The sequence below is a fragment of the Nerophis ophidion genome, linkage group LG12 (assembly GCF_033978795.1).
Source record: "Nerophis ophidion isolate RoL-2023_Sa linkage group LG12, RoL_Noph_v1.0, whole genome shotgun sequence".
NCBI classification, from domain to species: domain Eukaryota; kingdom Metazoa; phylum Chordata; class Actinopteri; order Syngnathiformes; family Syngnathidae; genus Nerophis; species Nerophis ophidion.
Window position 1 is genome coordinate 56,811,492 of NC_084622.1, and position 26,708 is coordinate 56,838,199.

At 41.4% G+C, this 26,708-nt stretch overlaps 1 protein-coding gene across 2 annotated transcripts in view; it reads left to right on the forward strand.

The window, feature by feature from the left end:
- LOC133563617 (neural-cadherin-like) overlaps positions 1 to 26,708 on the forward strand; it is a 487,520-nt gene that overhangs the window by 333,943 nt on the left and 126,869 nt on the right. For both annotated transcript variants that reach the window (XM_061917839.1, XM_061917840.1), the window contains 4 exons: positions 10,617 to 10,831; positions 20,501 to 20,628; positions 22,444 to 22,571; positions 25,191 to 25,314. In XM_061917839.1, the coding sequence (XP_061773823.1) occupies positions 10,617 to 10,831; positions 20,501 to 20,628; positions 22,444 to 22,571; positions 25,191 to 25,314 (595 nt within the window). The remainder of the gene's footprint in view (positions 1 to 10,616; positions 10,832 to 20,500; positions 20,629 to 22,443; positions 22,572 to 25,190; positions 25,315 to 26,708) is intronic.

A 26,708-nucleotide genomic window follows, 5' to 3' on the forward strand; every position in this document is an offset into this window, starting at 1 on the left:
AAGAAAAAGAAAAGAAACGGCAGATCAACTGGTCTAAAAAGGGAGTCTATTTAAAGGCTAGAGTATACAAATGAGTTTTAAGGTGAGACTTAAATGCTTCTACTGAGGTAGCATCTCGAACTGTTACCGGGAGGGCATTCCAGAGTACTGGAGCCCGAACGGAAAACGCTCTATAGCCCGCAGACTTTTTTTGGGCTTTGGGAATCACTAATAAGCCGGAGTCCTTTGAACGCAGTGTTTCTCATAATACTTCTCTTAATACTTCTTCTTTGTACTTTGTGTTTCTCATAATACTTCTCATAATACTTCTTCTTTGTACTTTGTAAGCACTATTCTTGCGTTACATTCCTACAATTAAATTGTAGGAATTAAATAACTGGGGGTAATTTTTAAAGTAATCGTAATTTAGAATATGCACGGATGTAATTTACTTTGATAAATCACGTTTAATTCAGATTCAAAATGATAAATAATCCGATTTTTCCTTTTAATCATCGTTTGACACCAATAAAATAAATAGAACCAAGGTCATGCCGAGGCATCCCGGCCATTACCATAAATTATGAATCTTGGAACTCGGCAGGCGCGCCCGTAATTATTGAGACGTCTTTAAAATGAGTTGATCTCCATGAGACTCAGTGGAGTCAGCATGCGGTACATTCCATGCTAACACTAATGCCCGGATTAAATAAATATAGGGCAGGGGGATTAGTCCAACTCGGGGGCCTTCCCTCTATGCGCACAACTTCAGAAAATCTAATTTAATTCCTTTTACATGAACCTACAAGTTTGTCAGAGGCGTAGTCTTCAAAGCGGGGATGCACAGAACCTGTTCTAACCCCCCCTATTTATCTTTTTTAAAGTTGTTTCTGGTGGAGCTGTTTTGCTGCAATGAGACCCTGTTATGTGGAAAGAAAAACTCTCCCATGTAAGCCGAATAGTACGTGTTCTCATATAAACGCGGTCAAGTCAAACATTTAATGTTCACTATTCTTGCAAGCTTAAAGGCCTACTGAAAGCCACTACTAGCGACCACGCAGTCTGATAGTTTATACATCAATGATGAAATATTAACATTGCAACACATGCCAATACGGCCTTTTTAGTTTACTAAATTGCATTTATAGATATCCCGCAGAGTTTCTTGTTGAAAACGTCGCAGACTGCCAGGACATATTAGCGCAGCATCAAAAGTCGTCTCTTTTCATCGCGCAATTACACAGTATTCTGAACATCTGTGTTGCTGAATCTTTTGCGATTTGTTCAATTAATAATGGAGACGTCAAAGAAGAAAGATGTAGGTGGGAAGCTTTAGCCTTTAGCCACACAAACACACGGCGATTCCTTGTTTAAAAATTCCCGGAGGTGAAGCTTCGACTACTGTAACGTATTATTTTCGGGTCTCCCCATGTCTAGCATTAAAAGATTACAGTTGGTACAAAATGCGGCTGCTAGACTTTTGACAAGAACAAGAAAGTTTGATCACATTACGCCTGTACTGGCTCACCTGCACTGGCTTCCTGTGCACTTAAGATGTGACTTTAAGGTTTTACTACTTACGTATAAAATACTACACGGTCTAGCTCCATCTTATCTTGCCGATTGTATTGTACCATATGTCCCGGCAAGAAATCTGCGTTCAAAGGACTCCGGCTTATTAGTGATTCCCAAAGCCCAAAAAAAGTCTGCGGGCTATAGAGCATTTTCCGTTCGGGCTCCAGTACTCTGGAATGCCCTCCCGGTAACAGTTCGCGATGCCACCTCAGTAGAAGCATTTAAGTCTCACCTTAAAACTCATTTGTATACTCTAGCCTTTAAATAGACTCCCTTTTTAGACCAGTTGATCTGCCGTTTCTTTTCTTTTTCTTCTATGTCCCACTCTCCCTTGTGGAGGGGGTCCGGTCCGATCCGGTGGCCATGTACTGCTCGCCTGTGTATCGGCTGGGGACATCTCTGCGCTGCTGGTCCGCCTACGCTTGGGATGGTTTCCTGCTGGCTCCGCTGTGAACGGGACTCTCGCTGCTGTGTCTTGGATCCTCTTTGGACTGGACTCTCGTGACTGTGTTGTATCCATTGTGGATTGAACTTTCACAGTATCCTGTTAGATCCGCTCGACATCCATTGCTTTCCTCCTCTCCAAGGTTCTCATAGTCATCATTGTCACCGACGTCCCACTGGGTGTGAGTTTTCCTACCGAGGATGTCGTAGTGGTTTGTGCAGCCCTTTGAGACACTAGTGATTTAGGGCTATATAAGTAAACATTGATTGATTGATTGATTGATACTCTGGATCAGAGCGGTCAAGCGAACATGGATCCCGACCACTTGTCAACCGGCAGGTTTCGGTGAGAAAATTGTGGTAAAAAGTCGCCTCTTACCTGAGCTTGCGCCGTCCATGCAGCTGACGTCGACTTCCCTCAGAGATTGGCCTCAACACACCCGTGGCCACATCTGTAGGGCGGCATGGCGAAGTGCAGGGGTGGGCATTACGTCGATCGCGATCGACTGGTCGATCTCGGAGGGTGTGTCAGTCGATCTCAAGCCAGGCATTAAAAAATGTACATAAAAATGAGCAATCATCAATCATACCAAGACTTCACTTTCGTCAGTTGTTTGACATTCTCGGCACCCGAGGATCTTGTGAGATGACGCTGGCTGCTGCGAGCTCATATTTAAGAAAAAAATCACTAACAGGGCGGACGCATAGAAACACATTTTATTTCTAGAGACTCCGTACCTACTGTCAAAACTCTAAAGACCGACTGCACAGTTCCTGTCTTCACCATAAAAGACCTGTTTCATCCTGCCTGTGCTAACAAAATAAGAGTCTCAGAAAGCTAGCAAGCTACGGAGTTTGATGCCAATGTATTTCTCCCCCGCCCTCAGCGACCGCTTTCTCACTTGCTTGCCCACCCGCACACTCACTGACGTCACTCACCTGCTGCCAGACATTAAAGGGCCACACACATATGCTACTCTCATAACAAAGTGTTTAAAAACGAGTATGCAAGTTGGACAAATGAGATGCCAAATCCAACCACTTTCATGTGGTATTGGACAGAAAGGAGGACTTTTTTCATCCATCCATCCATCCATCTTCTTCCGCTTATCCGAGGTCGGGTCGCGGGGGCAACAGCCTAAGCAGGGAAACCCAGACTTCCCTCTCCCCAGCCACTTCGTCTAGCTCTTCCCGGGGGATCCCCAGGCGTTCCCAGGCCAGCCGGGAGACATAGTCTTCCCAACGTGTCCTGGGTCTTCCCCGTGGCCTCCTACCGGCTGGACGTGCCCTAAACACCTCCCTAGGGAGGCGTTCGGGTGGCATCCTGACCAGATGCCCGAACCACCTCATCTGGCTCCTCTCGACGTGGAGGAGCAGCGGCTTTACTTTGAGTTCCTCCCGGATGGCAGAGCTTCTCACCCTATCTCTAAGGGAGAGCCCCGCCACACGGCGGAGGAAACTCATTTCGGCCGCTTGTACCCGTGATCTTATCCTTTCGGTCATGACCCAAAGCTCATGACCATAGGTGAGGATGGGAACGTAGATCGACTGGTAAATTGAGAGCTTTGCCTTCCGGCTCAGCTCCTTCTTCACCACAACGGATCGGTACAACGTCCGCATTACTGAAGACGCCGCACCGATCCGCCTGTCGATCTCACGATCCACTCTTCCCCCACTCGTGAACAAGACTCCTAGGTACTTGAACTCCTCCACTTTTTTTTTCCTCCATTTGAAAATGCGGACGTTATCATCATTACTGTCTAATTCCAATCAATGCAAGTCATCAGAATCAGGTAATACACCAACTTATATTCTTGTCTTCATGAAAGAAAGGAATCTATGTGTGTTAAACATGCTTGTATTATCATTAAACACCATTAACTTGTTAACAAAAATGTCTCTTTCATAAATAAATAAATATAAATTATAAATAGGAATGAGGTAGATCCCCTCGACTTGGTCAATTGAAAAGTAGCTCGCCTGCAGAAAAAGTGTGAGCGCCCCTGGCGTAGTGGGTAGAGCGGCCGTGCCAGAAAACTGAGGGTTGCAGGTTTGCTTCCCACCTATTGACATCCAAATCGCTGCCGTTGTGTCCTTGGGCAGGACACTTCACCCTTGCCCCCGGTGCCGCTCACACTGGTGAATGAATGATGAATGAATGATTGGTGGTGGTCGGAGGGGCCGTCAGTCTACCCCAGGGCAGCGTGGATACAAATGTAGCTTACCACCACCAGTTGTGAAGGAATGATGGGTTCCCACTTCTCTGTGAGCGCTTAGAGTATTTAATAATAGAAAAGTGCTATATAAATCTAATCTATTATTATTATTACCCCTCCGACTATCAGGTACTATTTAATCTCACTAAAACACAAGCAACACAATAGAAAGATAACGGATTTCCCAGAATTATCCTAGTAAATGTGTCTAAAAACATCTGAATCCATCCCAATGCAATTGCCTTTTTTTTTTTTTTTTTACTTTTTTTCCTAGTCCGTTGCTATCAATATCATCATCCACAAATCCTTCATCCTCGCTCAAATTAATGGGGAAATTGTGGTTTTCTCGGTCTGAATAGCTGTTGCTGCTGGAGGCTCCCATTAAAAACAATGTGAGGACGTGAGGAGCCCTCACCCTTGTGACGTCATCGTCTGCTACTTCCGATAAAGGCAGGGCTTTTCTATTAGCGACCAAAAGTTGCAAACTTTATGGCAATAACGCAAAATGATCAAGTGTGACACACAGAACGGCCCTGCTATCCCCGTTTGAATAAGAAAATCTCATTTCAGTAGGCCGTTAACAAACAGCTTTATTTTAAGTTGAAGTGAAGTGAATTGATTTATATTTATATAGCGCTTTTCTGTAGTGACTCAAATCACTTTAACATGGTAAAAACCCAATATCTAAATTACATTTAAACCAGTGTGGGTGTCACTGGAAGCAGGCGGGTAAAGTGTCTTGCCCGAGGACACAACGGCAGTGACTAGGATGGCGGAAGCGAGGATCGAACCTGGAACCCTGAGGTTGCTGGCACGGCCACTCTACCAACCGAGCTATACTGGTTGTCCTGAAAAAATTGGGAGGTAATCCTCCTTTTTCATTGTACCAGTTCCATCGGCAGCATACCAGGCTGGGAGTATAATACTACCACCACCATGCTTGACAGTAGGCATGGTGCTCCCAGAATTAAGGCGTCAACCTTATCCTCTCCAAACATATTGCTGGGTATTGTGGCCAAACTGCTCAATTTCTGTTACCTCTGACATCACATAGACAAAGATAAGACCTTCTGGAGGAAAGTTCTGTGGTCCGATGAAACAAAAATTGAGCTATTTTGTCAAGAGGAGTGGTCAAAAATTCAACCGGAAGCTTGTGGATGGCTACCAAAAGCGCCTTATTGCAGTGAAACTTGCCAAGGGACATGTAAGCAAATATTAACATTGCTGTATGTATACTTTTGACCCAGCAGATTTGGTCACATTTTCACAAAACCCATAATAAATTCATAAAAGAACCAAACTTCATTAATGTTTTTTGTGACAAACAAACAAGTATGTGCTCCAATCACTCTATCACAAAAGAATAAGAGTTGTAGAAATTATTGGAAACTCAGGACAGCCATGACATTATGTTCTTTACAATTCTATGTACACTTTTGACCACGACTGTATGTATGCAAAAAACTTCACTCTGCATACGCCATCATTATATATATATATATATATATATATATATATATATATATATATATATATTAGGGGTGTGGGGAAAAATTGATACGAATCGAATCGTTTATGTTGTGCGATTCAGAATCGATTCTCATTTTTAAAAAAATCAATTTTTTTATTATTTTTATTTTTATTTTTATTTATTTTTTTTCCAAAACCGAACCTGACCCAGCAACACTCAGAACTGCAATAAACAGAGCAATTGAGAGGAGACACAAACACGACACGAGAACAAACCAAAAGTAGTGAAACAAAAATGAATATTATCAACAACAGTATCAATATTAGTTATAATTTCAGCATAGTGATTAAAAATCCCTCATTGACATTATCATTAGACATTTATAAAAATAATAAAAAAAGAACAGTGACCGATAACATTTTGAAAAAAACTTCAAAAAAATTCAACAAGCCACTGGGAACTGATCTCCACTGTTTTTAACCCCTTTGACGGCGTGGCGCAGTGGAAGAGTGGCCGTGCGCAACCGGAGGGTCCCTGGTTCAATTCCCACCTAGTACCAACCTCGTCACGTCCGTTGTGTCCTGAGCAAGACACTTCACCCTTGCTCCTGATGGGTGCTGGTTGGCGCCTTGCATGGCAGCTCCCCCCATCAGTGTGTGAATGTGTGTGTGAATGGGTGAATGTGGAAGTAGTGTCAAAGCGCTTTGAGTACCTTGAAGGTAGAAAAGCGCTATACAAGTACAACCCATTTATCATTTATTTATTTATTTACACTTGCATCACATCTCATAAGCTTGACAACACACTGTGTCCAATGTTTTCACAAAGATAAAATAAGTCATATTTTTGGTTTGTTTAATAGTTAAAACAAATTTACATTATTGCAATCAGTTGATAAAACATTGTCCTTTACAATTATAAAAGCTTTTTTTTTTTTTTTTTAATCTACTACTCTGCTAGCATGTCAGCAGACTGGGGTAGATCCTGCTGAAATCCTATGTATTGAATGAATACAGAATTGTTTTGAATCGGAAAAATATCGTTTTTGAATCGAGAATCGAATCGAAAAAATCTATATATTATCGAATTGTGACCCCAAGAATCGATATTGAATTGAATCGTGGGACACCCAAAGATTCACAGCCCTTATATAAATGAAGAGTTCATACGCAAAAACCGATAAACGCCATTTTGATAAAGTTTAGCCCAGCCTCGGTAATATATAGTCCGCCACTTCTATTGTGGTATACCAAAATCAATTTGTTTGCAAATGCGGACAAATGCCGCTTTTAACGTCATTTAGTTCAGCGATTTATTGCAAGGGCCGATAAGCGCCATGGATCATCTACCACAAAAGCCGATATATCCGTTTGCCCAACCAGCGCTGCAGTACGGGATCACGTGACAAACAAAATGGGGTCGCGCACGGACTCACTCAGAGTTGTTATCCACGCATGAATAATTTGGAAGCTTCTCCTGTGAACAAAACTGTTAAGCCAGCGAAAAAAACTGACCTGTTGAAGTTATTTGATGTTGGCGCTAGCACGCGTGTCCGTGAGTTTTACACCGCTGCGTTAAACGATGTTGTCGAGCATGGAGCTAATGTCGATAGCGATGATGAGTGAGCTGTTATCTGCACAGGAGTGTTTTGGATAGGCAAACCAGGTTGAGAATTTGTGGTTGTTTTATTAATAAAACATTGTCTTCATTGCAACACTGTTTTTTTTTGTTTTTTCATTTTGTGCTGAAAGCACAAGGTAAATATGTGAGGTCACAGTTCCAAAAAAGCATGTCCGGTTAGCAAGTACGAAAAAACAATGTTCGCAGGGACAGCTGGATTTATACGTACCAAGGGATCCAAACTGTTAAATAATGAAGTAAAGAAATGTGAACAGGTGTTACGTTGAAATGTGGCTTTCGATACATTTCACGTTCTGTTTTTCTCTCTATCTTTATATTGAATATTATGCGAAATAACGACCGCAAAGAAAACGATTTTGGAGATAATCTGTTTTTGCGACATATCATAATTTGGATATATCTGCTTTTGACGTAAAACCACATCAACCACTCTTACTTGAAAGCCATTCATTACATCAGCATTTCTTAAAAGTTTAGGCTTTCATGACTTGCTTATGTTGATATTAAATAAACCATTGCACGCTTGTACATGTACCGACAACACCAGCAGGCAGAAAATCGTTAATATACAGAATCGGTCAAAATGGATTTATCTGCTTTTGCATATGAACTCTTCATATATATATATATATATATATATATATATATATATATATATATATATATATAAATATAGTATAGATCAGTATTCCTGACATGTGCTGCAGAATAAAGAGAATTGGGCCCTCAGTACACACAGCTCTCCTCAGACACAGAATGGCAATAGATGGTTCTGACATTATCAGCGAAAGCCACCTTGTCTTACATTCCACCAGGGAGACCAGAGGAGATCAACCAGCCCATCTCATCCATCCCAGTGATTGAATGAGGTGTTTGTCATTGATACATATACCTCTCTTTTTAGAGGTTTAAGGGTTTTACTCACCTTAACAGTTTTTCAGCAATAAAGATTAGCCTTTTTATTTTATACACAAAACGCTATTAGTGGACCTATAGAGATTTGTGAATCAGAAAACTATTAACTTGAAAATAACGGTCAAAAAAACAAAAACAGTCTAGTAAAAAAAAAAAATCTGAAAAGTGGTATTAAAAAAAAGAGACCATAAAACAAGTGATCCACAAAAAAATATATAATGTAAAATATATATTTACTGTAAATATTTTCTTTTTTTACAAAAAAGGTCCACAAATCATGTTGGGTTTTTTTTGGAATATTTGTGTTTTGATTTTTTTAATTCAAAATTTCATAATACCAATACTTGTTTCAGTGTCAATCCATTTTTTTTCTACAATGCCATTTTTTTTCAATACCATAAAATACTGGCAGTGTTCTGGCATCATAGTGAAGTGTGAAGTGAATTATATTTATATAGCGCTTTAGCATTAAAAGATTACAGTTGGTACAAAATGCGGCTGCTAGACTTTTGACAAGAACAAGAAAGTTTGATCACATTACACCTGTACTGGCTCACCTGCACTGGCTTCCTGTGCACTTAAGATGTGACTTTAAGGTTTTACTACTTACGTATAAAATACTACACGGTCTAGCTCCATCCTATCTTGCCCATTGTATTGTACCATATGTCCCGGCAAGAAATCTGCGTTCAAAGGACTCCGGCTTGTTAGTGATTCCCAAAGCCCCAAAAAAGTCTGCGGGCTATAGAGCGTTTTCCGTTCGGGCTCCAGTACTCTGGAATGCCCTCCCGGTAACAGTTCGAGATGCTACCTCAGTAGAAGCATTTAAGTCTCACCTTAAAACTCATTTGTATACTCTAGCCTTTAAATAGACTCCCTTTTTAGACCAGTTGATCTGCCGTTTCTTTTCTTTTTCTTCTATGTCCCACTCTCCCTTGTGGAGGGGGTCCGGTCCGATCCGGTGGCCATGTACTGCTTGCCTGTGTATCGGATGGGGACATCTCTGCGCTGCTGATCCGCCTCCGCTTGGGATGGTTTCCTGCTGGCTCTGCTTTGGACTGGACTCTCGCGACTGTGTTGGATCCATTGTGGATTGAACTTTCACAGTATCATGTTAGACCCGCTCGACATCCATTGCTTTCCTCCTCTCTAAGGTTCTCATAGTCATCATTGTCACCGACGTCCCACTGGGTGTGAGTTTTCCTTGCCCTTATGTGGGCCTACCGAGGATAGCGTGGTGGTTTGTGCAGCCCTTTGAGACACTAGTGATTTAGGGCTATATAAGTAAATATTGATTGATTGATTGATTGATTTTCTCTAGTGACTCAAAGCGCTTTACATAGTGAAACCCAATATCCAATTTTACATTTTTTAAACCAGTGTGGGTGGCACTGGGAGCAGGTGGGTAAAGTATCTTGCCCAAGGACACAACGGCAGTGACTAGGATGGCGGAAGCGGGGATCGAACCTGCAACCTTCAAGTTGCTGGCACGGCCACTCTACCAACCGAGCTATACCAATAATGATCCAGAACTTTGTCTTATAAAACACATAGAAAAAATACATTTAAAACTGACAAATTTATTCCCAAATTTGTTTTCAAAATAAAATAATTGAAGAAAGAAATCTGAAGGCAGAAAGCACTGGAACGTTCTAAAGAAAACAAGTTTGAAAGTAGATTATGGTGTGCTCCATGGTAAGAGGAGATGAAAAACAGAACCAATTATATTGCAGCGGGTTTAACTGCGGGGATGGAAGAAAAACAAAAACAGACCTAAGTCATGTAGCGTTCGTAGCACTCGTAAGAATTGTAATTATTTCAGTTGGATTGATTGGCGGCAGAAAAATATGATTGCTTTCTCAAACTACCATATTTCCTTGAATTGCCGCCGGGGCGCTAATTAATTTAAAACCTCTTCTCACTCCGGCGCTTACCAAAGGCATGCGGTAAAAGTAAGCATGTGCTAATTATTGAAAAACCTCTTCTCACTACGACACTTACCAAAGGCATGCAGTAAAAATTTGAGTGTGATGTAAGCTTGGACCTTAAATCCTACTGAATAGCTCTTAATCGTCTTCCCTTTATGCAATTTCAAATTACCGGTATTGAAATCAGCCTCCTCCATTTTGAAAATGATGACAGGGGAAGTCTCACTTGAGACGTCACGAGTTTGACCAGGCGGTAATACTAAGCATGCGCGAATTATTTTGAGAAGCGAGTTATTCAAGGCAGGCGCATACTATATGCCCTGCGGCAATTCAAGGAAATACGGTATTTATTGACAATGACGCTGTAACAAAGTCAACAAACAGTTGCCATGTTCCGATTCCAACACTCAAATGTCTCCTGTTTTGTCTTTTTCCACGTTGCCACAGGTGCCAATGCCCTCCTCAGCATGATGGGCCAGACTGCCAGCAGTCAAGACGTAGTTTCCATGGCAACGGCTACGCCTGGTTTCCCCCCATAAAGCCATGCTTTGATAGCCATCTTTCCCTGGAGTTCATGACAGAGGAAGATGACGGACTGCTTCTATATGCCGGCCCTTTGGCCACACTTATGCCAGGAGATGTTGAAGACTTCATGGCCATAGGTAAAAAAAAGAACGGGTCTGGATAATTAGATATGATTATATGTGCGCCATAGGCCCTCTGGACCAAGAATTTATGGAAGTTAGCTTTTGTGTCTCTCATTACTGGATGGTACTTCATGTGATATTACGAGTATATACAGTCTGTACTTAAATATATAGTCTCTCTTGCTGTGTGGCCAGTTCACTTTCATTATTCATGTTTGCTGCCATATATATTTCAGTGCAAAATATCATTTTAAACGTCATCTGTAGCAGTAAAATATAAAAAAAAAAACTGTTAAATCACTGCACCTATTTAAGCCTGTAGTTGCCAGGTAGTCAGCCTGGCAAAACATCACCCTCTTCACACCCTTGCTATCTATGCCCATGCTCCATGCCCATATCTCGTTCCAAGTAAGTTTTTCGTTATTCATGCCACATCCATCCATCATCTTCCGCTTATCCGAGATCGGGTCGCGGGGGCAACAGCCTAAGCAGGGAAACCCAGACTTCCCTCCCCCCAGCCACTTCGTCTAGCTCTTCCCGGGGGATCCCGAGGCGTTCCCAGGCCAGCCGGGAGACATAGTCTTCCCAACGTGTCCTGGGTCTTCCCCGTGGCCTCCTACCGGTTGGACGTGCCCTAAACACCTCCCTAGGGAGGCGTTTGGGTGGCATCCTGACCAGATGCCCGAACCACCTCATCTGGCTCCTCTCGATGTGAAGGAGCAGCGGCTTTACTTTGAGTTCCTCCCGGATGGCAGAGCTTCTCACCCTATCTCTAAGGGAGAGCCCCGCCACCCGGCGGAGGAAACTCATTTCGGCCGCTTGTACCCGTGATCTTATCCTTTCGGTCATGACCCAAAGCTCATGACCATAGGTGAGGATGGGAACGTAGATCGACCGGTAAATTGAGAGCTTTGCCTTCCGGCTCAGCTCCTTCTTCACCACAACGGATCGGTACAACGTCCGCATTACTGAAGACGCCGCACCGATCCGCCTGTCGATCTCACGATCCACTCTTCCCTCACTCGTGAACAAGACTCCTAGGTACTTGAACTCCTCCACTTGGGGCAGGGTCTCCTCCCCAACCCGGAGGTGGCACTCCACCCTTTTCCGGGCGAGAACCATGGACTCGGACTTGGAGGTGCTGATTCTCATTCCGGTCGCTTCACACTCGGCTGCGAACCGATCCAGCGAGAGCTGAAGATCCCGGTCAGATGAAGCCATCAGGACCACATCATCTGCAAAAAGCAGAGACCTAATCCTGCGGTCACCAAACCGGAACCCCTCAACGCCTTGACTGCGCCTAGAAATTCATGCCACAGTGCAAGTTTTTGTTTTATGTCCATAGTTTTGCCTTAGTGCAAGTTTTTGTTTTCATAGCCGAGTTTTGAACCTCAGCCTTTCGTTTGTACCCTTCTTTGAGTTATTAATTTAAAGATGTCCTTACCTTCACGCCATGTCCGTTCCAATCGCTTTGCACCACGGGAAAACAAAACACACCACCGTCCACGCCTTGACAACACACAATGGTCGTTTAAGACCCCCTCGCCGATCTAGTACACATGCCCGGAAAATGCACACATCATAGTCACCTCCAGTGTTGCTTTGTGTGCAAGTTCGTAAATGTATCTTATCTGAACAATATCCAGTGTTGTGGTATTTCAATTAGCTGGAATCCATTGTGCTGTGGGCCCCTATTGTAGTGAATCACACCTGAGCCATTATAAATTAATCAAATCTTTATTGGATATGTGAAAGTAAACAATGTGATAAAGAATATCCGGTGGCCATGTACTGCTCGCCTGTGTATCGGCTGGGGACATCTCTGCGCTGCTGATCCGCCTCCGCTTGGGATGGTTTCCTGCTGGCTCCGCTGTGAACGGGACTCTCGCTGCTGTGTTGGACCCGCTTTGGACTGGACTCTTGCGACTGTGTTGGATCCATTATGGATTGAACTTTCACAGTATCATGTTAGACCCGCTCGACATCCATTGCTTTCGTCCCCTCCAAGGTTCTCATAGTCATCATTGTCACCGATGTCCCACTGGGTGTGAGTTTTCCTTGCCCTTATGTGGGCCTACCGAGGATGTCGTAGTGGTTTGTGCAGCCCTTTGAGACACTAGTGATTTAGGGCTATATAAGTAAACATTGATTGATTGATTGATTGACATTAATCCATCTAGGGATCTGGATATCTGGTCAGGATACTCTTTACTATTTTGCTTTCACCTTCATTGTCCATTCATTTTTTTGTGACTTTAAATACTCTGGACCAAGACGTTGATTGATTGATTGATTGATACTTTTATTAGTAGATTGCACAGTACAGTACATATTCCGTACAATTGACCACTAAATGGTAACACCCCAATAAGTTTTTCAACTTGTTTAAGTCGGGGTCCACGTTAATCAATTCATGGTAAGTCCAAGATATACGTACATGGAGCGCAATAACTGATACAATCTGCTTTGCCGGTCCAAAAGTGTTTGCCGTTTTCCGTAGTTTTCCCTCGTCGGCCAGGTAATACAAAGCACACGCTGCCTTTTTTTATCACATCCCCGGGAGCCCGCATTCTCGTTGTCTGTCCTTCGACAAATGGACAGTTTTTTTTTTGGTAAGCAGAATCACAGCGGACCTGGATATTCAAAAGTTATCTTGCCGTCTGGCATGTTCTGTGGTCATGTTTTGTTTAGTTATGTTCCGTTTGTTTAAGACTCCCTTAGTTCCTGTTTTTGTGCAGCCTGGTTTGGTTTAGTTTCCATGACAACTCATTAGTTTCACCTGCCTCATTTGTTTGGACTCACGCACCTGTTAATTATGGCATTAATATTTAAGCCTGTAGTTGCCAGGTAGTCAACCTGGCGACATTACTGATTCTCTTCATGCCATAGTTACTGACATTCATTTCTTATTCCATAGTTCATGCTTCATGCCCTGCCACGTAAGTTTTGTTTATTTAAGTCATAGTTAGCAAGTTTTTCATGTCCTCGGTTTTTTGCTTTTGCTTTAACATGCGTTTGGCACGCTCAACTTCAGGTTGTTTTTTGTTACCTTAGCTAAGTTGTGCCTCCGCTGTGAGCGCCTTTTTGTTTGAGTCAAGACTAAATATGTTCTTACCTTCAAGCCATGACTAGTCTGGTCTGATTGCACCTCGGGAGAACAGTCCTCGCAGCAAGCTGCAAAATAATCCACGTTCTGACACCGTCTGAGTAGTGTTGTATCCCAAATAGCTGCAATCGCTTTCTCTTAAGGTATTTATGTGTGATTTCTACAAGCGTCTGTACATGTAGAACAGGGGTGCCCATTACGTCGATTGCGAGCTACCAGTCGACCGCGGAGGGTGTGTCAGTCGATCTCCAGCCAGGCTTTTAAAAAAAATTACCTAAAAATTAGTGATCATCAATCTTCACCAAGACGTCACTTAAATGACATTCACGGTACCGGAGGGTCTTGTGAGATGACGCTGGCTGCTGCAAGATCATTAAAGGCGAAAAAAAAAACGTTTTATTTCAACAGACTCGCGCGCCGTACCTTCCGTCAAAACTCTAAAGGCCGACTGCACATTTCCTATCTTCACAATAAAAGACCTGCTTCATGCTGCCTGCGCTAACTAAATACAGTCTCGGAAAACTGGCGTGCACAATCGATCCCTCAGAAAGCTGGCGTGCACATCACTTGTGCACGCCAGCTTTCCGAGACTCTTATTTTGTTTGCGCAGGCAGCATGAATCAGGGCTTTTATTGTGAAGATAGGAAATGTGCAGTCGGCCTTTAGAGTTTTGACGGAAGGGACGGCGCGAAAGTCTGTTGAAATAAAAAGTGTTTCTCGCCTTCCTCTCTGTCATTTTTTTATAATAATGAATTTGGCAGCAGCCAGCGTCATCTCACAAGACCCTCGGGTGCCGTGAATGTCAATCAAGCAAGCTACGGAATTTGCCGCCAATGTTTTTCTTGTAAAGTGTATGGAAGCTGGATGAATTAGATGCCAAAAAACAACCACTTTCATGTGGTATTGTACAGAAAGGACACCTTTTTTTCTCCTCCATTTGAAAATGTGGGCGTTATCATCATTACTGTCTGATTCCAATCAATGCAAGTCATCAGAATCAGGTAATACACCAACTTATATTCTTGTCTTTGTGAAAGAAAGACATCTATATGTGTTACACATGCTTGTATTATCATTAAACACATTTAACTTGTTTACAAAAATGTCTCTTTCATAAATAAATAAATATAAATGAGTTAGATCCCCTCGAGTTGGTCAATTGAAAAGTAGCTCGCCTGCAGAAAAAGTGTGGGCACCCCTGATGTAGAAGAAGGAGAAACACGGGCATGTCTGGATGACCGACCACCAAAATTCCACTGGTTAGCTCCGAGATACGAAACCGCTTTATTATGAAGCTGCTTGTGTCTTTCTGGCATCAATTCTTCTACGAACTCAGTTTGTAAAACATCAGTGAGTCCATACAAAGCTAAAAGACACTTACCTGTGTAAAAAATCGTCCAAGGAGGGGGACCTTAAACGATAGTTTAGTGTAGCTGAAACGGGGCTTCGGCTAAATAATTATTCATTCAAGGCAGGGTTCAACAACCCAACATGTTGAAAGAGCCATATTGGACCAAAAATACCCCCCAAAAAATCTGTCTGGAGCCGCAAAAAGTAAAACGCCTTATATAAGTGTTGTAATGTAGGCAACACATTAAGTAAGTGTCTCAGAGGGTGAGATAACTCCTGGAAATTACTGGTTTACAACTGCCAAATGTATAGATGTGTGTGTCCAAGTTAAAGGAAAGGACAGGTTGTCCTCTAATAGATGTATTACAATCCTTGCAAGCTTGCTCATGTTTGCTGTGATCTGGAACAACATGATAAACTTTGCTGTGGTCTGGAACAGCATGACAGACAAGCAGAAATGCAGCCATTATTACATACAGAAAATGTGCCATGAGGCATGCAAATAAAAATTAAATACACAAAGGACATACGTAAGGGAAAGTAAATGAGCTGAAATATAGCTACAAACAAAGCATAATAATGCAATGTGTGCACACATCTAGCCTATGTAGCATGTTAGCATGGATTATTAGCACTCCACACATGTGGATAACATCAACAAAGCTCACCTTTGTGCATTCACACACAACATAAAAGGTTTGGTGGACAAAATGAGACATAGGAGTGGCATAAAACTCGTCTTTCTGTGGTAGCGTCGGAGAAAGTTGTATGTAAACAGCCTACGGTGCGTTCAAGGGCCAACAAAATTGGTAGGACAAAACGGTGCTGGCTGTCACGCCAAATTTCTTCCCCCCCTACAAAAACCTTCCCCGCCCCCATTTACTTCCGGGGTCATGATTATAAAAATATAATGCTATATTATAAAATACTGACATTTTTTTAACGCTATATTATAAAAAAAATAAAAATAAAAATTACAAACACAAGCTATGGGATGACGCATTTACTTCCGGGGTCACGTTTCCTCTTATGTCATCCCATAGCTTGTGTTTGTAAATTGTTTTTTAATTTCTTTTTATAATATAGCGTTAACAAAACGTCTGTATTTTTATAATATAGCATTATATTTTTATTTAATATAGCATTATATTTTTATAATATAGCGTTAACAAAACGTCTGTATTAATTAAATATGTTTAATACAAACAGTGGGATTTCTAACGATTAGGAAGATTTGCGTCATTTTTGCCTTCCTACAGAAACATTATCAAAACAACAAATATATTTTCCCCCCAATCTTTTTTCATTTTAGAAAAAGCTCCAGGGAGCCACTAGGGCGGTGCTATAGAGCCGTGGGTTGCTGACCCCTCGTTTCAGGGGTTATCCGGCTTAGTGTAGACACAGCCTAAGTGGTGAAGCTTTAGTTTGTCACAGCCACAAGCAGACCATGACGTTATATATGTTTGCACAATTTCATGAGAGCTAAATGGCAACACTAAATTGGCCCTAGGGTGTGAATGTGAGTGTGGATGTTGTCTGTCTATCTGTGTTGGCCCTGCGATGAGGTGGCGACTTGTCCAGGGTGTACCCTGCCTTCCGCCCGATTGTAGCTGAGATAGGCGCCAGGAACTACTTTAAATGTGTAATAGCCCATTTCAGACAACTTTATTTCGTTCTTGACAAGGTTCATAAGCCGAAGATGAGTCATTGGAGTAACACAACTGAAAGTAACAGGAATGAGTTTAGTTTTAGCATGGATGTAGCAAATACTGTGCATGAAATATATGCACATGGCATTCTTGCTGATAGCTTGTTAATGCTAAGCACACTACATATATATATATATAATCATCAGATTGAGGGAACCCCTCATGAAACAGTTCTGTAGAGATGAAGTAGTCTTGTGATTTTTCCCACACCTACATACTGCGCTCTACCACGGTATCGAGCACTATTCTCTGGATAATCCCATCAAGACATATATATATATATATATACATATATATATATATATATATATATATATACATTGTTTTTTTTTTCTCTCACTCGTGAACAAGACTCCTAGGTACTTGAACTCCTCCACTTGGGGCAGGGTCTCCTCCCCAACCCGGAGATGGCATTCCACCCTTTTCCGGGCGAGAACCATGGACTCGGACTTGGAGGTGCTGATTCTCATTCCGGTCGCTTCACACTCGGCTGCGAACCGATCCAGCGAAAGCTGAAGATCCCGGTCAGATGAAGCCATCAGGACCACATCATCTGCAAAAAGCAGAGACCTAATCCTGCGGTCACCAAACCAGAACCCCTCATTGCCCTGACTGCGCCTAGAAATTCTGTCCATAAAAGTTATGAACAGAATCGGTGACAAAGGACAGCCTTGGCGGAGTCCAACCCTCACTGGAAATGTGTCCGAATTACTGCCGGCAATGCGGACCAAGCTCTGGCACTGATTGTACAGGGAGCGGATCGTGAGATCGACAGGCGGATCGGTGCAGCGTCTTCAGAAATGCGGACGTTGTACCGATCCGTTGTGGTGAAAAAGGAGCTGAGCCGGAAGGCAAAGCTCTCAATTTACCGGTCGATCTACGTTCCCATCCTCACCTATGGTCATGAGCTTTGGGTCATGACCGAAAGGATAAGATCACGGGTACAAGCGGCCGGAATGAGTTTCCTCCGCCGTGTGGCGGGTCTCTCCCTTAGAGATAGGTTGAGAAGCTCTGCCATCCGGGAGGAACTCAAAGTAAAGCCGCTGCTCCTTCACATCGAGAGGAGCCAGATGAGGTGGTTCGGGCATCTGGTCAGGATGCCACCCGAACGCCTCCCTAGGGAGGTGTTTAGGGCACGTCCAACCGGTAGGAGGCCACGGGGAAGACCCAGGACACGTTGGGAAGACTATGTCTCCCGGCTGGCCTGGGAACGCCTCGGGATCCCCCGGGAAGAGCTAGACGAAGTGGCTGGGGAGAGGGAAGTTTGGTTTTCCCTGCTTAGGCTGTTGCCCCCGCGACCCGACCTCTGATAAGCGGAAGATGATGGGATGGGATGGGATATTTTTTTTTTTTTTTTACTATTATTTCTTTTTTCCTAATCAATTAATCATCATCATCATCAACATTTTTTAGGTAAAAGACTGTCCTGTAAAAATTAAAATGTCATTAGATACGCAAAAATATAAAGTAAATGCATATTGGCATTTGGCCTTCCAAAGGCCTGCAAAAGATCAAAATTATGAAACTTCCTCTGGACCATTGCACTACTGAAATATTTTAAATATTTTTTTTTTTGTAAGAGTAACAGAACTGAGTAAAAACCCAGAGATGCTACTTAAGTGTGATTTATTTTTATTTTTTTTTTACATATTTAAAACAAACTTGAAATACATATACATACATATTACATATATTACATACAATATCACATATATAGTAATATTGTACATGGTAATTGGGATTTTTTTAATGTATTATACATATTATATACAAATATACAATAGTGATATAATATATCGGTATATTTTATATACTGTGAATATAATATATAAATATTACATATATGTTAGATTTCATATTGCTACTACGGTACATGTTTAGTCTAGTTAATACCTGCATTATCCTATCCATCCTTACCCTTTCCATTCTTTGAAACTGAGTAAATGTGTGGAACAATTTCCCTTGTGGATCAAGAAATCCAAGTCTAAATCCAGTTATTATAAGGATTAACACAAATATTTAAAATAAATGTAATTTGAATTGCTTAATATTAAAGTCTAATTTTAATGTTTAAGGCAGTGGTTCTTAACCTTTTTTGAGTGATGTACCCCCTGTGAATATTTTTTTTTTCAAGTACCTCCTAATCAGAGCAAAGCATTTTTGGTTGAAAAAAAAGAGATAAAGAAGTAAAATACAGCACTATGTCATTAGTTTCGGATTTATTAAATTGTATAAGAGTGCAAAATATTGCTCATTTGTAGTGGTCTTTCTTGAACTATTTGGAAAAAAAGATTTGAAAAAAATAACTAAAAACTTGCTGAAAAATAAACAAGTGATTCGATCATAAATAAATATTTCTACACATAGTAGTAATCATCAACTTAAAGTGCCCTCTTTGGGGATTGTAATAGAGATCCATCTGGATTCATGAACTTAATTCCAAACAATTCTTCACAAAAAATTAAATGATTAACATCAATATTTATGGAACATGTCCACGAAAAAATCCAGCTGTCAACACTGAATATTGCATTGTTGTATTTCTTTTCACAGTTTATGAACTTACATTCATATTTTGTTGAAGTATTATTTAAAAAATATATTTATAAGGGATTTTTGAATTGTTGCTATTTTTAGAATTTTCAAATAAAAACAAGTCACGTACCCCTAGGCATACCTTCAAGTACCCCCAGGGGTGCACGTACCCCCATTTGAGAACCACTGCCTTAAGGTACAGTAGTTTCATTATTTTATTTTTTACGAAATGAAAAAACTACTTGAAATACAGTTATGATAAGGATCAACACAAATATATAAAATTCCTTCAATTTGAATTGCTTCATATTAAAGTCTAATTTTAATGTTTAAGGTACAGTAGTTTCATTGTTTAATTTTTGCGTGTTGAAAAAAACAACTTGAAATAGAGTTATAAGGATTAACACAAATATGTTAAATGCGTTTATATAAATGTTTGCATGTTAAAGTGCAACAAGTTTGTATCAATCATTTTAATCCATCCATCCATCCATTTTCTACCGCATATTCCTTTTGGGGTCGCTGGTGCCTATCTCAGCTACAATCGGGTGGAAGGCGTTGTACACCCTGGACAAGTCGCCACCTCATCGCAGATCATTTTAATCATATTCATTAAATATATAAATCTTATGAATGCATTTAACAGTTTTATTTTATTCTTTATTGATACATTTTATTTCTTGAGTATACCCATCTGATTGTTTTAGTTTCACTACTAACCATCCATTAATTTTTCCCTCAGTTATTTATGACTTCCCTGTATTTTTTTAAACCGCATATTGTGTTTTATATTCAATATTTTCTTGGTCCCTTGGGCCTTTTGCCTGAATAAACTACATATTTTTGCATTTGCCTTCTTTTTATTCTTTGGCATTGCTTTTTCTTCCTGACCTTGGCTGCTTTTGGTATACCAATAGATGCTTTCATAATTGCTTCCCTTCCTGTTTAATAATGCTGTTGTTGTTGTTTTTTTTCCCCTTACAGAACTTATTGGTGGAACGCCCAGTCTGAAAATAAACCATGGTTCTGGTACCCTAGTTCTTCAATTAATAAACAGCGTTGGCTTGGCTGACAGACGCTGGCATCGTCTTGACGTGAGGAGTAACAGTAAAGTAAGACAATTACCCCTCTAAACTTTCAACACATGAGCACGCCTGCTCGTCGCCTTGCACAAAACAACAAAACTTTACTAAACTTTGCTCAATTGCATACCATCCAAAGCAACCTCATTTAATGAGAATTGAACAGAACAAAAATATAGTCCAATTATTTTTGCAGGGATCAATCAATGTCAATCGTCAATCCATGTTTATCTATATAGCCCTAAGTTCACAAGTGTCTCAAAGGGCTGCACAAGCCACAACAACATCCTCGGTTCAGATCCCACGTCAGGACAAGGAAAAACTCAACCCAGTGGGACGACAATGAGAAATCTTGGATATGATGCCATATAGACTTGATTTGGTGCAGATGGTCAGTAAATAAATCAGAAGGAGAAACGCAAATCGTTTTTTTTTCGTATAACTGTTGTCCCAATACCAAAATCTTGGTACCAGTACCGGTACCAAAATTATTTCGATACTTTTCTAAATAAAGGGGACCACAAAAAATGGCTCTATTGGCTTTATTCTAACAAAGAATCTTACGGTACATTAAACATATGTTTCTTATTGCAGTTTTGTCCTTAATTGAATATTGAACATACAAGAAAACTTGTCTTTTATTAGCCGGGCCGGTACTTTTCAGAGATGGTGCATAGTACCGAATATGATTCATTAGTATCGCGGTGCTATAATAACACTGGAACACCGTACAACCCTATGTGGTGGTGTCAGAACAATTAGTTGATTCCTGGTGGGATACATTGTAGTTGTCTAGGAAATGTGTGAATGTGTTGTTGTTAGTGCTTTTGATTGATTGATTGAAGCTTTTATTAGTAGATTGCACAGTACAGTACATATTCCGTACAATTGACCACTAAATGGTAACACCCGAATAAGTTTTTCAACTCGTTTAAGTCTGGGTCCACGTTAATCAATTCATGGTAAAATCCATGCTCTAATTTGTGCAGTTTTCCACTAAGTCAGGGGTCGGGAACCTTTTTGGCTGAGAGAGCCAAAAAGCCAAATTCTTTAAAATGTATTTCCGCAAGAGCCATATAATATATTTTTTTAACACTGAACACAACTAAACGCGTGCATTTTTAAGTAAGACCAACATTTCTAGAGTATAATAGGTCTCTTATTCTTTGTAATAACATTGTTATTCTGAAGCTAACTGTGGAGGGGGCGTGGCACGCCGGCCTGCAGCGAACTGGGGTGGGCCAGGACCGGCCTCGAAATCAGCAAGAGTGGCGTAGATGGCCCATCCGGCGCCTTGTTATCTAATCACCAGTCGGTCTATTATAAGCAGCAGCCAGGAGGAGAGATGGGGTTGGGGCTGGAGCCAGAGCGCGAGTGAGAACGAAATAGAAAAATACAATTGCTGGAAAGCAACTGAGAGACTTATTGAAAAATAAAACAATAGTGTAACCCTGAAACGGGCTCTCATGTCGGTGCTTGGTGGTCTGAAGAACCCCCAGGAGGACAAGCCCCACACTAACCAATAATAAATAAATAACTTCTTAACGCAACTTCTTGAACAGGTGCGGTAGTAAACGGATGGATGGACTAAAAATGCATGAGAATGTTTTGTGTTTTGAACATTATTTTTAACACTTACTACAAGTGGAATTATTCATTACTTATCATGTTAAGCAATGTCAGCTCAGATTTATCCGAGAGCCAGAAGTAGTCATCAAAAGAGCCACATCTGGCTCTAAAGCCATAGGTTCCCTACCCCTGCACTAAGTCATTGTAAATACACACATGCACACACACATACACACACACACACACACAAACTGATAATGTCTTCCCATTTTTAAGGAAGTGCGCTTTACTCTCGATCGATGCTCAACTGCAATTGTCATGGAGACGGAAGGTGTGGACTCCTGGGCAATGACAGAGGATCGCTCATCCTGTGAAATTCGAGGAGTCACACCCAATCGTGAGAAGTAAGTTCTGCAATATACGGTAACACACAAGAAAACTATTTATTTCTCGGGTAGACTTAGACAAACTTTAATGATCCACAAGGGAAGTTGTTCCACACAGTAGCTCAGTTACAATGATGGAAAGTGTAAGGATGGAAAGGACGATGCAGGTATAAATAGACTAAATAGAGCTATGTAAAATATAACATATGTACGTAATATTTACATAATGTACAAACCCCGTTTCTATATGAGTTTGGAAATTGTGTTAGAGGTAAATATAAACGGAATACAATGATTTGCAAATCATTTTCAACCCATATTCAGTTGAATGCACTACAAAGACAAGATATTTGATGTTCAAACTCATAAACTTTATTTTTTTCGCAAATAATAATTAACTTAGAATTTCATGGCTGCTACACGTGCCAAAGTAGTTGGGAAAGGGCATGTTCACCACTGTGTTACATCACCTTTTCTATTAACAACACTCAATAAATGTTTGGGAACTGAGGAAACTAATTGTTAAAGCTTTGAAAGTGGAATTCTTTACTATTCTTGCTTGATGTACAGCTTAAGTTGTTCAACAGTCCGGGGTCTTGTTGTCGTATTTTACATGACAGACATGTCTGGACTGCAGGCGCCAGGAAGGTACCCGCACTCTTTTACTACGAAGCAACGCTGTTGGAACACGTGGCTTGGCATTGTTTTGCTGACATAAGCTTGGATGACAACATATGTTGCTCCAAAACCTGTATGGACCATTCAGCATTAATGGTGCCTTCACAGATGTGTAAGTTACCCATGCCTTGGGCACTAATACACTCCAATATCATCACAGATGCTGGCTTTTGAACTTTGCACCTATAATAGTCCGGATGGTTAGTTTCTTCTCTGTTCCGGAGGACACCACGTCAACAGTTTCCGAATATAATTTGAAATGTGGACTTGTCAGACCACTGAACAGTTTTCCACTTTGCATCAGTCCATCTTAGATGAGCTCGGGCCCAGCGAAACCGGCGGCGCTCTTGGGTGTTGTTGATTAATGGCTTTCGCTTTGCATAGTGGAGTTTTAACTTGCACTTACAGATGTAGCGACCAACTGTAGTTACTGACAGAGGATTTATGAAGTGTTCCTAAACCCATGTGGTGATATCCTTTACACAATGATGTCGGTTTTTGATGCAGTACTGCCTGATGGATCAAAGGTCCGTAATATCATCGCTTACGTGCAGTGATTTCTCCAGATTCTCTGAACCTTTTGATGATTTTACGGACCGTAGATGGTAAAATCCCTAAATTCCTTTCAATAGCTCGTTGAGAAATGTTGTTCTAAAACAGTTCGACAATTTGCTTAAAAATTGGTGACCCTCGCCCCATCCTTGTTTGTGAATTACTTAGCATTTCATGGAAGCTGCTTTTATACCCAATCATGGCACCCACCTGTTCCCAATTAGCCTGCACACCTGTGGGATGTTCCAAATAAGTGTTTGATGAGCATTCCTCAACTTTATCAGTATTTATTGCCACCTTTCCCAACTTCTTTGTCACGTGTTGCTGGCATCAAATTCTAAAGTTAATGATTATTTGCAAAAAAGAAAAATGTTTATCAGTTTGAACATCAAATATGTTGTCTTTGTAGCATATTCAACTGAATATGGCTTGAAAAGGATTTGCAAATCATTGTATTCTGTTTATATTTACATCCAACACAATTTCCCAACTCATGGAAACGGGGTTTGTATGTATTTATATGTTGCGCATGATGCTGTGTTGGCCCTGCGATGAGGTGGCGACTTGTCCAGGGTGTACCCCGCCTTCCGCCCGATTGTAGCTGAGATAGGCGCCAGCGCCCCCCGCGACCCCAAAAGGGAATAAGCGGTAGAAAATGGATGGATGGATGATGTTTTGTGTCTTTAAAGCTATTTGTCTGACCCTTAAACTGCCTTGCAGACTCGTGGCATTCTCTCGATGAGCTCCAAACACATGGGAAGTAAAAACCATTTCAGGAGACTAGCTCTTGAATGTCATCGAGAGAATGCCAAGATCGTGCGAAAAAGTAATCAGCGCAAAGGGTGGCTGTTTTGAAGAAACTAGAATATGTCGAACATGTTTTCAGTTGGGGGGCCTTCACGGTGGCAGAGGGGTTAGTGCGTCTGCCTCACAATACGAAGGTCCTGCAGTCCTGGGTTCAAATCCAGGCTCGGGATCTTTCTGTGTGGAGTTTGCATGTTCTCCCCGTGAATGCGTGGGTTCCCTCCGGGTACTCCGGCTTCCTCCCACCTCCAAAGACATGCACCTGGGGATAGGCCCCTCCCACCTCCAAAGACATGCACCTGGGGATAGGCCCCTCCCACCTCCAAAGACATGCACCTGGGGATAGGTTGATTGGCAACACTAAATTGGCCCTAGTGTGTGAATGTGAGTGTGAATGTTGTCTGTCTATCTGTGTTGGCCCTGTGATGAGGTGGCGACTTGTCCAGGGTGTACCCCGCCTTCCGCCCGATTGTAGCTGAGATAGGCGCCAGCGACCCCAAAAGGGAATAAGCGGTAGAAAATGCATGGATGGATGTTTTCAGTTGTTTTTTTTTGGTTTGTATTCTGTTCACTCATTCATTAAAATGTTCTTTTCTGTCCCAGGTATTTGAACGGAAGTCACGTGTTGCAGCTCGGAGGAGTCATTGTGAACATGTCATTTGAATACCCTCAGCTGCAGCACAAACACTATGTAGGATGCATAAAGAACCTACGCCTGGACAGCAAGGTAATGTACATCCTTACAATACCGTACGTCTTGTCTACGAGGGCTGGTTTGACACATGGTTAGGTTACAGTAGGTTTGAGAAATAGGCGACAAAAACTCAGTTTCTCCTCATTGTTCGTGCAGATAACACAGAGCTTCACTTGAATATATACTGCATACTCTGCGAATGTATTCCCAAGGTTGTGTCGGAAAGCATAAATAATCTCGCATTACGCCACTTTTACTTCTGTATATGTTACTTCTACATTTTTGAGTTTGTAGTCAGCGGTCAATGTAATGCGAATGATGAAACAAAAATATGAGTTATTCTTTTTACCATCTGAAGTAGGTGTACTCTTTGGTATATACAGGTGATGTTCATATTATTAAAATATCATGAAAAAGTTTAGTTTATTTATTTCAGTAATTATATTCAGAACGTGAACCTTACATATTATATCAATTCATTACACACATAGTGATATATTTGAAATGTTTATTTCTTTAAATTTTGATGATTAGTACTGACAATTACTGAAAATCCCAAATTCAGTATCTCAGAAAATTAGAATATTAGTTACGACTAGTACCAAAAAACATTTTTTAGAAATGTGGGCCAACTGAAAAGTATGAACATGGAAAGTTTCAGCATGTACGGCAAACAATACTTAGTTGCAGCTCCTTTTGCCTGAATTGCTGCAGCAATACGGCGTGGCATGGAGTCCACCAGTCTGTTGCACCCTCAGGTGTTATGAGAGCCCAGGTTGCTTTAATAGTGGCCTTCAGCTCTTCAGCATTGTTGGGTCTGGCATCTCGCATCTTCCGCTTCACAATACCACATAGCTTTTCTATGGGGTTAAGGTCAGGTGAGTTTGCAGGCCAATCAAGAACAGGGATACCATGGTCCTTAAACCAGGTACTGGTAGATTTGGCACTGTGTGCAGGTGCCAAGTCATGTTGGATAATTAAATCTTCACCTCCATAAAATTGCTCCGCGGCAGGCAGCATAAAGTGTTGTAAAACTTCCTGGTAGACTGCTGCATTGACCCTAGACCTCAGGAAACACAGTGGACCAACACCAGCAGATGACATGGCACCCCAGACCATTACCCATTGTGGAAATTTGACACTGGACTTCAGGCAACGTGGATTCTGTGCCTCTCCTGTCTTCCTCCAGACTCTGGGACCTTGATTTCCAAAGGAGATAGATCCAAAATTTACTTTCATCTGAAAAAATAACTTTGGACCACTCAGCAGCAGTCCAGTCCTTTTTGTCTTGAGCCCAGGCGAGACGCTTTTGACGTCGTCTCTTATTCAAGAGTGGCTTTACACAAGGAATGTGACAGCTGAAGCCCATATCTCGCATTCGTCGGTGCGTGGTGGTTCTTGAAGCACTGACTCCAGCTGCAGTCCAC